This window comes from Lolium perenne, chromosome 2 (assembly GCF_019359855.2).
Source record: "Lolium perenne isolate Kyuss_39 chromosome 2, Kyuss_2.0, whole genome shotgun sequence".
Classification (NCBI taxonomy): Eukaryota; Viridiplantae; Streptophyta; class Magnoliopsida; order Poales; family Poaceae; genus Lolium; species Lolium perenne.
The window spans coordinates 210,915,844-210,931,762 of record NC_067245.2 but is presented as its reverse complement, the minus strand read 5'-3'; the positions used below and the strand labels follow the sequence as shown (position 1 = coordinate 210,931,762).

Sequence of the window (15,919 nt, the reverse complement as noted above, 5' to 3'; positions counted from 1 at the left end):
TAATAGTGGTTGAGCTACATAACAAACTTTAATGTTGTGAATCAATGTGAGCTATTGCTTTACGCGTGTGACCACTTGAATCAATGTTTGATATAGCTTTACGCGTGTCATCATGCTGTTTTGCACACCCTTGGGACACTAGCACCTCCAGTAACCCCATGGTTGTCACAACTCTACCAAAGGGTCACTCATGGCCCTTGCTTGGAAGTTTAAATGGAATCCAATTTATCACTTCAAGGTCTTGTTATGAGTTCATTACTATTAAGTGGATTTTCTTGAAAGTAAATGAGGGGATTGGGTGTTGGATAGTCATGATTCTTGTTGTGAAGCTCAATGATTTGCTCTAAGATTAATTCTCTTTCGACTTATACATGTGCACCCTTAACTTGATCAAAGCATTCGTTGCTTAAAACAAAATTTTACTGTCAATAAGAAGAGAGGCACCGAAACAATGCATTAATTGGAGATCTTAGTCAAGCTCTTGACATTTATATGGACTTAATATTTATTTTGATTGATGAACTACACGTCGCTAGGATGCGAAATTAGGTGCAACCATTTGAATATCTTACGATCATGTTTGATGTTGCAAGGTTTTTGATGATGGATTTAATATTGCTTCAAATTTGTGAGCTCTTCTACTCAAGGTTTATTTCTCACTATTATTCTTTTATCACTTTGTCACTCGAGGGCGAGTAACATCTAAGCTTGGGGATGTTGATAGCTCCAAATTTCGAAGCATTTTACTATGGATTCTCCATCACCTATCCCTTGGTTTCATTGGTTTTTCATTGGATCTTGTGTTTCAATTAACGTTAATATAGCGATCCAAGCGAAACCTTGTTTTTTAATTATGTATTCGAGGAAACCATCATATATGGAGTATCCAAGGACATTTATGGGCTAATTGCAACGAAATAAAGACATTTCCTTTTGAGGCCAAACCAGGCGACGCACGGGCTTTAACGGGCATCAGTATGGGCGAGGCTTGCCCGTACCGTCTGCCCATATGGACCGGCACCACCTTCACCTTATCAAACTGAACCCTTCCTGTGAAGCGGAAGGGATGAAAAACAAAACACAGGAGCCACCATTCGCATCAGAACAGAGGAGATCAAATCTGAAGAAGGAGAAGACCAACCTCGACTCCATCGATGATCAACCTCATCAAGATCATCACCCCATCCATTACATCTCACTTGTACTGCGAGAGAGAGATTCATACTTGTAAGATTAGGGACTGAAACCTCTATTTCATCTTGGTTTGTATTTGATTTGATCTTCAACTATTGTGGCTTGCTACAGTAATATCAAGATGAACTCCATTTACTTTGCTATGATGTTGTTATGTTATTCTCCTCTCATGTGTGAGTAGATCCCATTGGCGTGGGAGATTAGGGGATTGGTGAGATGTGATGTGCCAATTTTATTCCATCTATTTGTGAACTTATGTTTGCGATTATTACATATATGACTATGAATGTTTATGTGCACCTAATGTTGTTATCTAATTTAAGGGCCCATATAGCATGATCTCAAGAACTCATAAACGGGAACTTGTTTGCTAGTGAATCAACGACCCCCGAGTGACACGGCCGATATCAAAGAGGATCTAGCAGTACTGAAGAAATCACAAAGAACCACCGAGCTTAAAGCTTTACTCGATCTGGTCTAACCACCTTAATAGATGCGCTGACCATGGCTTTGGTAACAGGTAGAAGGATTATTGGAGGAAGATGAAATCTACCAAGAGGAGTCTTTCTCTCTTACGGGTTACTTTCCTTCTCAGATATAAATATGAAGAATCATATTCACTTATCACATTTATTCTACCTGGCACATTCACTATCACGATGAACTGAGTCACCCCACGCCTACTTTCCAACCTGCAGAAACTCATTTATTTTCTATTAGTTGTTTACTTTTATGCATTTTACTTTATTGCACTATCAATACTCCAAACTCTCATTATTCACACTCACCACTTTCCATTTGAATTCTTGCAGTCAATTCACCTAAGACTTGTGACACCTTGAGTGTGACAGAAACACTGCTGATAAACATACTCCTACGCTCATTGTTGGGATACGATATAAAAATTGGAATTAATACTTCCACGAAAGTATTCACGAATGACCCTGTGTTCTTGCAGGCCATCACACGCTGCCACTACGGCCTTACTAGTCGCCTGCACCATTTCTACCCGCTGCTAAAAATAGCAACCGCGTGCGCGGGAAGAGCCCGCTTCCATTAGACGAGCCCCTATAGCCTTTTCCCTACTAGTGGGTGTTGATGTATGTAAAATGCATACATGAACTTTGTCCTTCATTAACATGAATTCCCACATATTGGCAACATATATGATGATAGTATCATATTTTACATTGATTTATGGGGATTTACCAATGATCCCCTTTATTTGGGTTATAACTCTAGAAAACAAGAAAACCCCATTTTGTGTATTTTTCACTTTCAGAGACATATACGGAGTCAAATTGATCTAGGAATTTGGAGACATGATTTTTTTCACCAGAAGAAGCAACATGGGCTTTTGGAGCAAACCTGGAGAGGCCTAATGGGCAAAAGAGACCAGGTGGCGCGTCCACCTTGCTAGGGCGTGCCACTCCCTCTGTTTTGGTCGTATTTTGACCTAAAAACCACTTAATATATATGACCCCCGAGGATTCTCTGGAGGAGAGCGCTGCAGAAACATACAATCACAAAAATGGAGGCTGCAGTAGAGAAGATTGGAGGGGGAAACTCCACTAGAATCGCCGCCGGAGGGATCTCCACCTTCTCCAACGTCTTCCTCATCATCACCATGATCAAGGGGGAGTAGTCCACCTCTGAACTATGGGTTTGTGGTAGTAGCTTGATCTATTTCTCTCATGTTCTTCATAGTTCTTAGAACCATATTAGCTGTCCAACATGATTATGGTCATATATGTAATACCTATGTGGTGAATCTTTATTCCATGATATGATGCTATGAGATTTGACTCTACTTTGTGTAATATGTATTGATAGATGCATATTATGTACCCCGTTCTTAAGTATTGGTTCTGATCCAACTTGTATGCAAGAACGTGTGTGGGGTGATGTGTGTGTTCGATGGAATAGCATGGTTTTAATGATTGGATAGTGACAACAAATTCATGATCTATTATGGCTTTGCCTTTTCTTTTGCTATCACACTAGGGATAAAGTGAATGCATGTGCTTTCGTCACGTGACAAAAGTGATGATCTTGTTTGTTCAAGGTAGCATATTTGATATTCAAACATCATGTCAAAGTATTTATGGCTAGACTCTGTTAATTCTTAATACAACATTGCATGAAGTTTTTCCTATATTGTGGAGTATAAGAGAGATGTGTTGCATCATCTCTATGTTAGGACATGATGCCCATATGAATGCGTATCTTGCACACATGTTGAAGTTATATTCTTTATATCTCATTGATGAATTGTTATTGTCCACTACAACTTAAAAGAGAGACTAGTCAATTGAACACATGAACCCTGGTCCTATTTTAATCATAAGAAACACCTTTCCATAACATTTATCTTACTTTTTATTTGCAGCACATTTTAATCCGAAAATACAAAAAAGGTTATCTATCTTGTTTGCACACAAAACCCCAAAACGAACAAACCTTTACCATTTTTACTTAGATTACTTTACTTGTTTAGTTTTTACTCTAGTTATTAATTTATTTTACTTTTACTTACAAGAAATCTTGTGCTTGACAATCACACTGTGGAGTTGAGGACACAAGGCTTTATTTTATTTTGATGGATTGCTAGAAGAAGAGAGGGAGAGATAACTCTTTACTCCATTCCCCGAGAGTTCGATATAACCCTCGAATCACCTTTCTGGGGAAAATACTTTGCTGACACAACACTCTGCACTTGGAGTCCCAACGTCATCAAGACTATTTTCTGGCGCCATTGCCGGGGAGTGGGAATAGCATCTCACAACAGCATCTTCATCAAGCTAGGAGCACAACAATTTCCAAGGTGACTACAAAGGTATTTTCTGGCGCCATCAACTTCATCATCAACTTAGTGAAAACACTCAAGCGTGGGGAGGTTGCACAACTATGAGCTCTATTTTCTCTTTTATATTTTGCAAAGTACTTTATTTGTCTTATTTTTAGTCTTTACTTTCTAGTTCTTTTTCATAAAATACAAAAGCACATAAAAATTGGTTTTCTTATAATAATTATACATAGACAACATGAAAAGTTGAGAATGTCAACACGAGGTTGCAGCCATCTGGCCAAAAAAGTTTTTAGATACCGCATTGATTCAAAACTAATGATCACAATCTATAATACAAAATTTGCTAATGGAAATGCCACAACCGCTGATTTGCATGTTATAAATTTTGATAAACTTTGTGATAATATAAGGACTTCCAATATAGATCCTGGGGTATTAAGAGTTAAGTTATTCCCACACTCCTTGATTGGATTGGCTAGATTATGGTATGAAAATTTGCGTACAAAAGATTTAAAATTGTGGTTCAATCTGAGGGCATCATTCCTGGAGAAATTTGGGGAGTGCACTCTTGAGCACCAAAAACCCGTGCTTGACTTTAAACAATTAGAAAAGGAGAGTATCAGTAAAGCTTGGAGAAGATTTTAAAAAAAAATCATATGCAACTTAGAACATGGGCTAAGAGATTGGATGCTATTAAATAGTTTTTACTTTGGTTTAAACCAACATAATAAGCGTCTTTTGGACAAAGAATCCGACATTCACTTTATATTCAACAGGACTTATGATGAGTTTATGATATTAGATGAAATGTTGGTAGAATATGATATATATAAAAATATTAAAAATGCTGGAATCATGGATATGTATTTCAAGGAAGAAAATGAAATAGAGGAGGAAGAAGAGAATATTATTTTACCTACTGAAGAAAAAGAACACAATACTATAATTATTAATGAAGAAGAAGAAACTCATATGTCTGCAAATGATAAACAAATAGAAGAAGTGAAAATGCTTAGTGAAGTAAGAGAACCATTATTAGATCTTGATAAGTGTAGTCTGCATGAATTAATTGCTATTCTAGAAAAAAATCTATAAGGATCCAACTATCATTGTTAATCAAGCTGGTTTTTGTTCTTATATTGCTAATTATATTATTAAAGAGAAGATACAAAGATATAACAATGAAACTATGATACCACCTAAGCTTGGGGGCGCTTGGATCCCCAAGATTTTAATTTCTGTAGAAAAGGAGAAACACCATGCTATTCTAAATTTAGGATCTAGTGTCTCAGTTATATCTAAGGAGCTATATGATTTGCTTAATCTTAAAAATGAAAAATGCTCTATTGATCTTTTACTTGCTCATGATTCAACTAAAAAAAGCATTAGGAAGAGTTAATGATGTTATGGTTGAATTTCACATGACATATGTACATGTGGATTTTATTGTCATGGACATGGGTAGCAATACCTCTAGTCCTATAATTCTTGGGAGACCATTTTTGAGAATCATATGGGCTATTAATTATTCAAAAGAAGGGAATGTTAAATTCCAGTTCCTACATAAGAAGTGTATGGAGCACTGTCCAAGGAAGAAGGGGTTCTTCATCAATCTGTCAGATCATTGTTTACAGGTTCATCTGGTGCTATGATGCATAATTAATTAGTTAATTTTAATGATCTCTAATGATGAATTAAGATCTAACACCGGTTTGTAATAGTAAGTTAGTATCCCTTTGTAATAGTAAGTTGGTATCCCCGAAATGTGTAAATCCTTCATGCGAATTAATCGGAGCTTTATGGATTTAGAGCAAATTTATGCTTTATATCTAAAAAAATATAGTCTAAATAGACAATTTCTGATAGAGATATATATATATATCCTTTTTCTTGTTGTACCCTCGCATGAGGAGTTTTTTCCTGAAATTAAGGTGGTAGATATCATTTCAAAAAGGCATTATGGTTTCCACATCATATTAAAATCCTCACCCTCGCATGATGAGTTATATCATGGAAAAGCTCCAAAATGATATTGATGGCATCAGTAATGATGCAAACTATTATGTAGCATGTTAAGAGGCTATCAGGCAGATTTTATGTCAAAAGTTTTTTTCCCTGAAATTAGGGTGGTAGATAGCATTTCAAACCATTTACTGCATATGAGCTCGCAGTCTTTTATGCAATTAACAAGTCAAATGGTTTTGTCAAAACCATTCACAATATGTTTTATGTTGTGAAACATAGAATCCATGATCAAGCTAACAAAATATAATTTGTATGTTTTGCGGATACGTATATCACATACTTTTCACCCACCCATATTTATGTTTATGTTGCTGGCATGGGTTACTGGAAAATATTTTTGATCTTGAAAATAAGGACCCTTGAATAATCAAACTCCCATAAAGTATTATGTTTTTCATTTCAAGATAGAATGATCTACTATGGGTAATGAGATTCTATGTCACTTTATTGGTCATTATAACATGTTACTTTTGTATTATATTTCTATTGAGAGTGGGCTGATGATATTTGTTAACCTTACGACTGTGGGGTGGGGATGTTGGAATTGATCTCCTGTTTAACTAACCGAGAGATAAAATGGAAGAAGGGCTCCCACAGACTCCTGCACCATGATCGGTGGTGCTGGCTAGCTGTAGGACTCATTTCAGTCTACCCAGCACGTAATATGTAAAGGAAATAAACCCTCATGAAAGATCGACTAGTTTCCAAAAGAAGTGTTGAGGGAGACAAAGACCAGTTTCACCGCTAGGCACCAAGAGGGTAGTGTCAGCGGCTCTCCTTGACATGTACACCAACCTGCAACTCATCTATTTCAACAACATGATGGGTTGCACATTGCCTGCATTGAGAAGGCAAGGGGATTCTTCATCAACCTGTAAGATCATCTCCTAATTTTTTGTTTACAAGTTCACCTAGTGCTCTGATGCATGATTAATTAGTTAATTTTAATGACCTCTAATGATGAATTAAGAGCTAACACCGGTTTGTAATAGTATGTTAGTATCCCGACAGGTGTAAATCCTTCATGCAAACTAATCGGGGCTTTATTAATTTAGAGCAAGGTATTTATGCTTTATATATAAAAAATAGTCCAAACACACAATTTCTCACACGGATATATACCCTTTTTTCTAGCGATACCCTCTCCATGAAAGCTCCCTCACCGAGCAAGCATTCGACATTCTTAGGTTCAACTCATTCTGTGTAGAGTAGCGCAATTTAGCTACTAAATTATGTTGTTGGTAAGGAAAAAAACATATAAGATTGTTTCAGTTCTCATCACTAACATCTTGGTTCCAACCGTAGATAATCGAAAACTGAGAACGTTATCACCGTCAAGGACAAAATTAACACTCATCTGGTAACAAACATACACTATATTTTCCACCTTTTCATTCATTGTCACTTGACTACCTGTCTTTGGGATGTCATCAAGGAATGGATGGGAATCCCCGACATCGATCCTCGGCAATGGAGGGATCTCTCCATCAACGAGTGGTGGAACTTGGTGGCGGCTAGCCACTCTTCCAACTGTAAGGCAATGGCAACAATCATCTTGCTCATATCACGGGAGAGCGAGCGCAAACGATGGTCTTCCACAACAAACAAAACCCCTCGTGATTAGTTTTTGATAAGACTAGGAAAGAGGCTCGGCTTTGGGTTTCAGCGGGCGTTTGAGCGAAAGATGCGAGGAGAGTAATTATTGTAATAATCAAAACATTAACTTTCTTGTAAAACTTCTACTTAGTTGCTCCTTATTTTAATCCATGCCAGGAGTAGTAGATTGGAGCAAATATTTTGCCCCCGTTTAAGAAAAATAACTTTCCACCGATGCCCACCTCAGGCTATGCATGGATCTTTATTATTCCCGGGGGCATACAAAATGACCCCCTTCACTTACACAGCGTGCAAACCTAGCTAGCTACGTACGCACCCTTGTAAAACTAGCATGTTTCACCAGAGGTCAAATTAACATCAGAATAACGCCCCAGACGCATGCCTGAGCCAAATTCAAGCACATATGTAGGAATCATGCATATGGTGCTCCTGCCTGAATCTAAATCTAGGCACCGTTCATGAGCGCCGGCTTCTTCATTTCCCACGCCGTGAGCCGCGACACCTTGATGTCCGCCTTGCCGTTGTTGAAGACGTGAAGGTGGGCATTCCTGCCAATGGCGAGCGACGGGTAGATCCGGGAGAGGATGCACGTCCTGCCTCCGGCCCCAAAGCTCTCCACGACGGATCGATCAATCTACACAGAAAGAAAATGTGCGAATGAATTCAGTAACGAATGATGATATGTGAATTTGTGTATAATCCGAGCTGAAGAATAGTCTAATGGTGGCAATACCAGGCTCCTGAGAGAAATCTTGCCCTTTGCCATGTCAATATCAACGAACCCCGCGAAGGTCGGGTGGTACAGGTTCTTGTTCAGAGATGACCTGCAGCAAGGGTGACAAAGTAATTAAGAAGACCAACGTCAGTGGCAATTCTCTGACAAGTGAAGAAACACAGGAAAATTTCATGGCATGCATTGCTGCCACGCGTGCTTTAGAAACCGCGCGAGTGCGATGTCCTTTGCTGGAGCCTAAACAAACCAGCAGCACTAGCTACTGCGTGCATCTTAGTGGCTGTGTCACATGATTGAGCTACTACTTAATTAAGGGACAATTAATCAGAACGATGAGATGCCATTAGCTAGTCGAGTGAGGCGCTCACTTGGTTGGGTCGGAGCACATGAGCACGAGGGGCTTGGTGCTGTTAACGTTGCCCGCGGCCTTGAACACCCTGAAGAAGACGGCAGTCCTCTCCTCCAGCTTGGACGACGCCAGCACCCACAGACCGAAGGGCCCCACGCCGCCCTCCACGTCGGCGCCCTTCACGCCGCAAAGCTTCTGGGCGTCGTTGGCCAGCGCCGGGTCCAGCGCCTCCGCCCCCTCCAGGCTCGGCACCTCGAAGCTCACCTCGACGTCAGCCTGACGAACCAACAAAGTGTGCACAGGTTAGTTTTGTTAACTGATCATGAACTCGTCACCACACTTACAGTTTAAGGGGAAATTATGCTGGTCTAATAATTTGGATTAGCCGATATAATTAGGTCGCATCAATACATTCGGAGGGATCCATACAACGCCAATGTGCTTATGACGATGAGTCTTTTTTTTTATAAGTTACTAATGGACGAACCAATGACAAGTATTCCTAACTGAGATGAAAGTGCAGGACAGATGTTGTGGAACCTACGGAGTAGATCTAAAAGAGCACAGCAGACAGCGACGCAGTACAAGTATAACACGCAGATGAAAGTGCTTGCTAGAGATCAGTCAGTGGACACTGCACAGTGGACACAACTTAATTCAGAACTGCGACAGATAAGATTGGCGGTCCAGGATAACACATACAACTGGCCGATCTGCCATTCAGAGATCGGTTGAGCAGTTCTGCAGGATAGTTGTTTTTTAATTTGCTTTTTGGTCTTAGAATATGTCACCTTGATTGCTATGAACTAACTTAAAAAGGAAATGAAACTGTAGGAGTAGTATGTGGTATGACTGACCTGTGCGGTTTGTAGCCCGGTGACCTCGACGTGTTGTCCCCGCTTCACCACCAGGTCCTTGAGGCTGACGGGCTTCTTCCCCCTGAGCGCCTCCACCTCCTCCACCGGCCACTGCATCAGCTGCCTCCCGCTTGGGTCCAGCCAAACCTTCCGAGGAATCGCCTGGAAACATCGCGCAAGTTAGTTAGCTGAGATCGATCATCGTGAAAAGATGCACGTTCGTGTGATCGATTAGCTACGCACGCACCTGGATTCCGGCCCAGCCCTTGGCGACGTCGTCGACGGCGGTGTCGGACTCGTTCGCCCATCCCCACAGGATGCGGCGGCGCTTGGACGGGTCGTAGAACGTCTTGGACGCGTAGAAGTTGCCGTAGTCGTACCTCAGGTGGTGCTTGTCGCCGGCGGGGTTGTCCGGCACGTACCTCTCCTTCAGCCGGTCGTAGGTCCCGACGGTGTAGTAGTCGTAGCGGCGGAGGTCGAGGCTGTTCTTGAGCACGTGCTTCACCCTCGAGCTGGACACCACGGACGTGTCCACCCCGCTCTCCTTGCCGTCCACGGTCACCGGGTAGAAGTCCGGGCACTCCCACATCCCCGTCGGCGCCGAGTGCAGCGGCTTCCGCACCCGCGTCCACCGCCGGAAGTCGCGGCTCCGGTACACGTACGCCACGCCGCGGGACGCGCCGGAGAGGGCGCCCACCAGGATCCGCCAGTGCCCGTCCGCGTACCAGGCCGTGGTCGGGTCCCGGAACTGCGTCGCGTTGATGCCGCCCTCCGGGACGATCACCGGGTTGTGCGCCGGCTTCACCCACTCCCGGAGGAGAGGGTCCGAGCTGTTCTTGGGGAAGGCGACGTTCTGGACCTCGTAGTTGACGTCCGGCCGGCTGACGCCCGTGTACATGATCACCGGCGTGCCGTCGGGCATGATGGTCGCCGACCCCGACCAGCAGCCGTACTTGTCGGCGTCGATGCTCGGCGCCAGGGCTGTCTCCAGGGCCACCCAGTTGATGAGGTCGCGCGACACCGAGTGCGCCCACACGATGTTGCCCCACACCGCGCCCTTGGGGTTGTACTGGAAGAACAGATGGTACCAACCCTTGTAGTACAGCGGCGCTGCATATGCACCAAATGTTCATTTCATCAGATCAAAACTGCAACCCACATTCTCAGGAAAGTTCTTGTTAGATGATGATGATCTTCATAAAGTTCATGGCCAGCAATTTCTAAATTTCATTCATAAAATGAACGTTTATGTATGATGCTAGTAAGTTTGCATGTACGTGAGTCCAAGTGTGCATGCCAGATCGAGCCAATCTGCATGTATGCATGCAAGTTTTCTGTATTGTTTAATCTTGTCGGAAAGGCGCTACTGTTCAATGGGGTTTGCAAGTTGCAGCACAGACGGATTGTAGCTAGTAGATAGCATCAAATCCCATGATTCATCACGCGACAGAGATGCGTGACAGAAATTAAAACGAGCGAGGAAGAAGGACGACGTACCGTTGGGATCTGTCGTGGCAGACGGAGAGCGTAGCATCCCACCAAATTAAAGGATAAGAAAAGTCACAAGTTAGAACCCAATGAAACCATTGGAAAAAAGCATCGTTATCAAACCAATCTATACTGTATTAGAATATGAAAACGACCTAGTTAATCAAAGATAGACTGTTACTGGGCACAGGAAGAGCCCCGAAACCTTAAAGCATTTTCTTGCTGTACTAGGTAATTCATGTCATGCATGCTTTGTGAGATTGTCCGAAGCACAGTTTGATCTTTATACATGTCATGCATGCTTTGTGAGGTAGCTCAAAGAGCAGAACGCACACTGCTCGTTCTGTTAGTCATCATATATAAGGGTGTCTGCCCAACCTATAAGTTTAATTCACTCTAGCGCGCATACAGGCTAGCTAGTTCGAAGAAGATACTACAGTATAGAGATGGGTGTTGGTTGACAGATTGACAGATAAGTATACCGTTGATCCAGTTCTTCTGAGGCCGGAAGTGGTACCCGGTGCTCAGCTCAAAAATGGAGGGTGGCACGGTGGCCGCCGCCGCCTCGGTCTCGAGGAGGCTGGTCTCGTAGACGACATGGGACGCTCCGGCGAGCTGCAAGAGCAGCAGCAGAACCGCCGGGCACGCCCAAGCTACTCTCCCGAGACGAACCCCCATTGCTGTCAGACTACTTGGGCGCAAGGTGCTGTGGGACGATGGATGTGCAGAAGCAGAGGAGCGAGGGGTCCTATTTATACTGCGAAGCCGTAGCTAAGCCACTGGGCGTGCGAGGGGCAAGCTGTCCGCTGAAAGTTTAAAGTTCGCAGAGGGAGACAAACTGTCACTCTTTCTTGAATTCTGAAATGAAGAGAGAATTTTCGCAGGAGAGAATCAGATCAGAATCAGACAGTTCAGATCGTCTGATAGGGAAATATCAGGAATTCCCGGGCTATTTTCTATTGTTTATGCAGGACTTTATCAGGTAGCTTCTCTGATGCAGAGAAATCAGGCTTTGATCAGGTGTGATATCCTGGTGAAAACGTCGACGCGCCACATGGCCGTCTCGTGCTGGCTGGCAGCTTAGCTTAATATTTTTCCTCGCTGTTGCAGGAGTGAACAAGTACAAGTTGCTTGCTTAATTGGTTGCTCTTGAGAAAAATAACGATGTAACCTTGGTGTTAGTTGACCACGATCCCGTTCGTGGGGAACGTGGTCAGCTGGGGTATTGCTTGCACTAGCGCACGCATGTGTCATTCCAGAGACAAAGCCTGCTACAATAAGGAAATCCACATTCCAGATCATCGGCAATTTCTCCGTTCACTTTTTTTTAAAAAAAAATGGCGGTTGTAACTTTTTTTTTTCGATATGGGAGCATCGCCCCAGCCTCTGCATCAATCTCGGAATGGATAGGCTATCTTACTGTTGCATTTTCCTTTGGTTGATTCATATCACTGAATTGCATGGAGTTGCTACCCCACGACGCGACGTCGACAGAGCCGCCACGGGAGCAACTGCGTGAGAAACCGTGTCCTGCCCGGCCCATCTGGGCTCAGATGGGACCTGACGTCCATGCCACCGCCGCCGCCTGCGGCCATCACAACATGTTGGATGTCAAGACCCCTCCTCACCATCGCTGGGAAGGGCAGCTGTGACCGCCGCCCACGCCCGGTCGGCGACAGAGGAGATCTATCGCCGCATAGCATTTGCCCGGCAACAAAGGAAGGGGGAGGAGGGTTCATGGGTGGACACGGAGGCGACTGCGGCGGTCGCTCCGGTGTGGTCGCTCGGGAGCAGGCATATAAGATGTTTTTACATATTTCATTGTCCACTGGATAGGTACCGAAATAAACGAATCTGGTATGATAACAGTAAATGGAGGGAGTAGCATGCATGATGTTCAATTCGAGATTGGGAGACGACGCTGCTCTGATTCATTTTTCCACCATGACAATCCGTGAGATAGATACTCCACGATGACAATAGGCTGCGATCTGCACCAGCACCACTAGCACAGCTGCGCGCGCTCCAGCTACAGGTTTCACCTTGATTACCCCTGCGCGTGCATACAGACGCGCAAGTTGCACAGTAGGCTACCTACGCAGCAGTACCAAGTTGGCAACTCATTCGCTGTCATGGCGTCGGCGGTGGGTCACAGAGGCTCGTCACGAGCGGACGGACATGTAGCCGGCCGGCCGAGGTTGGTCCCTCCCGCCGGCCTCCCGGTGAGATCCAACAACAATCCACGGAGGATTGCTGATTAGAGGCAGCTAGCTGTGCCTGCATGTAACACGGGCTGTTCTATTTTGCAGCAGGGATATGCTTGCGATCGACAAGATAATTTGCTGCGGCAGAGGACTGTTCCACGTGTTCTCGTTGACTGTTTAATTTTGTGTTTCCTGGTTTGGATCTTCCACCCCCTGTTTAAGAATCAGGGCATGCAATCACCGTTGCTGTGTGGCTGACTAATATATTTTAGCAAACTAAGATAATTTGCTGAAACGGTTTACAATACATTATGATGAAACGGAGTGGTATTATTTAAGTCTCTACGTGACACCGCAGCTCCTCCCCAGTAGCTTCTGTGTCCTGGTTCGCCGACGTGCGGTTGCTGTCCAAACCATAAACCAAGCAATGATACACTTGTCCGTGTTAATTAGGTACGATTGCGAGGTTGACTACATGAAGCAATTCATATCTGCTTTCTTTACAATTTGGTATTCCTCAAGCGAGAGATTACTAAGAAATTATTAATAATTGTTTTCTACATCGATATGAAAAAAAAAAAGTCATCCCTGGCTGTCGCCTAGGCATCTCCGGAGGCCACCGTGACGCCTGCCCAAACCGCGAGAAATGCATAAACTGATGTAAGAAGGCCCCTAATTGAAAATACAAAGAACGAAAATTGAAAGAAACTACTTTTTTTTTTACAATCCCTAACAAAAAGAAGAAAAAATCCATAATAGAATTTCCAGATACACAAATTATTTTTGATGATTCGTATGTTTCCATGGTTTTGTCCAAGTTCCTTATAAGTTTCAAAACAAATTTAGTGCAGTTTGTCTAGTGTACCAAGATTCACATAAGATACATACATGTTTCATGCAAAATTATAATAGAAATCACGAAATGTTCACACTGCAATCATTCTTTTTTTTTTGATAAAGGGAATATATTAATATCGAAAGATACCAATTACTTCCAGCCTCTGCAACAACGCCCCACCCTAGTGGCAATACGGATGCACACAGCCAAAAAAGAGAAAAGAAAACTAAGAAACAAAAGTCCCGCTACAGTATTCTAGGCCTAGCAACAGCAATACATCCACCACCAATACAACACCTGAAATACAGACTCTCCAAAAGCGACGCCTCCAAGAAGGAAATATTGCAATCATTTCTGTATGCGGTAAATAAATTTGAAAGGAACATGCAATAAACTTGACAAAATCTTGGAGATTTATAACGGTATCAAGAGATATTCATAGATGAAACAGATCAGTTTGCTTCGCTCTAAAATCTTTATTTAAATCAAGCTATGTTGGCACTTCACTCTGCCTTTTTTTATTCAGATCAAACTCCTACAAGGGTCCGCTGCATCATCCTTCTTCTTTCAAAACAATGTTGTTGCTGCTATTCAGCTTGGTCAGACAAGAACACAGTAAAATAGACACATACGTGGTGGAGATATAACTGAAACTTCAAAATCTTATAAACTTGATGGAACTTGATAGAGCCATAAAAAGTTTGAAGAACGATACAAGATTATTACAAGTTTCATACACTCTCTGATCTGTAAAGAAGATTTTTTTTAGATAAAAGGGAGTCATCCCCGATTTCATTAAGGAAACCAATCGCTACAGAGTACCATCCACACCACTAAACACAACACAAACAGGAACTTAGGTAGATTACAGACCAAGTAGATTGAAATCCTAGTTCTTGACAGCAGAGGAGAGGAAGAAAGGAGGAGAAATTTTTGCAGATACAATCTGGAAGAGATCAAGACAGGGGGAGGAGAGGAGAAAACATTGCATCCATTTCCTCACACTTCTTACTATCCGAGACCAACTACTCCTGCTGATTGCATCAGATTGCAAACTTTTCCCTTCTTCTTCCCTTCGTCTTCTTTTTTATTCCCTACATCATCAACCTTGGCGTCCATGAGATCCAACTTCTTCTTGACCCAAACACTTCCATTGCTACCCTTTCTAGCACCCTTGCACAGAATTCCATCCTGCTCCTAGCGTCCTTCTTCACCTGCAAACAACTCCAACAATTAATATAATAGCAAATTTTCAAAATAACAACATAAGTCTCATCAGGCCATTTTTTCTCAAAACATGCCAAATTTCTTGTTTTCTAGATACTCCAAATAACAGCAGCAATCACCACAACAAGGATCTCTTTTTTCTTCCCCCCAAATCTTTTCAACCAGTTGGAAATGCACTGATCAGCAGAATCAGATTGGAATTTCAAACCAAAGGCGCAACTGACCACATTCCAAATGTACCTAGCCAGGGGACATTTGAAGAAAAGATGACTAATAGTTTCATTACACCCACAAGAAAGACATTTCTTCTCACACTTGCCTCCCCTTTGCAACAATATATCTCTTGTAAGTATGCTTTCCTTTAACATCAACCACAAGAAAGTCTTAATTCTAAGGGGTATCTTAACCTTCCACATAAATTTATAAGGAACCACCTCATTACATTGCATTGCTAGATATAGAGATTTAACTGAAAATTCCCCTGTGTTAGTTTAAGCCATTGTTCTCTAAGTTCTCCCACCATTGCTCTTCCATATCTAAGCATCCCCACACCTACATCAAAAACTTCCTTACCTGTC

The 15,919-nt window shown here is 42.6% G+C and overlaps 1 protein-coding gene across 2 annotated transcripts; it reads right to left on the bottom strand.

Annotated features, from left to right (window-relative positions):
* Positions 1-7,834: 7,834 nt before the first annotated feature.
* On the bottom strand, positions 7,835-11,804 carry LOC127334743 (beta-fructofuranosidase, insoluble isoenzyme 2). 2 transcript variants are annotated; one of them, XM_051361273.2, is made up of 7 exons: positions 11,555-11,804; positions 11,082-11,090; positions 9,832-10,694; positions 9,585-9,746; positions 8,747-9,003; positions 8,379-8,469; positions 7,835-8,279 (listed from the first exon to the last, which is right to left on the bottom strand). In XM_051361273.2, exons 1-7 carry the CDS (start codon positions 11,748-11,750, stop codon positions 8,091-8,093), a joined length of 1,767 nt encoding a protein of 588 aa, XP_051217233.1. In that variant the 5' UTR covers positions 11,751-11,804; the 3' UTR covers positions 7,835-8,090. The 2 variants fall into 2 exon arrangements, with proteins under 2 accessions (XP_051217233.1, XP_051217232.1); XM_051361272.2 differs by lacking the exon at positions 11,555-11,804 and having other exon boundaries at positions 11,082-11,213.
* Positions 11,805-15,919: the final 4,115 nt, after the last annotated feature.

What these genes read in the sequence shown, in the direction of transcription:
- LOC127334743 (XM_051361273.2), bottom strand. Translation starts at nt 11,750, where the DNA reads ATGGGGGTTCGTCTCGGGAGAGTAGCTTGGGCGTGCCCGGCGGTTCTG. An exon ending in CCGGGCTACAAACCGCACAG is followed by an intron (nt 9,004 to 9,584) that starts GTCAGTCATACC and finishes TTGGTTCGTCAG; the next exon opens with GCTGACGTCGAGGTGAGCTT. An exon ending in AGATTTCTCTCAGGAGCCTG is followed by an intron (nt 8,280 to 8,378) that starts GTATTGCCACCA and finishes CTTTCTGTGTAG; the next exon opens with ATTGATCGATCCGTCGTGGA.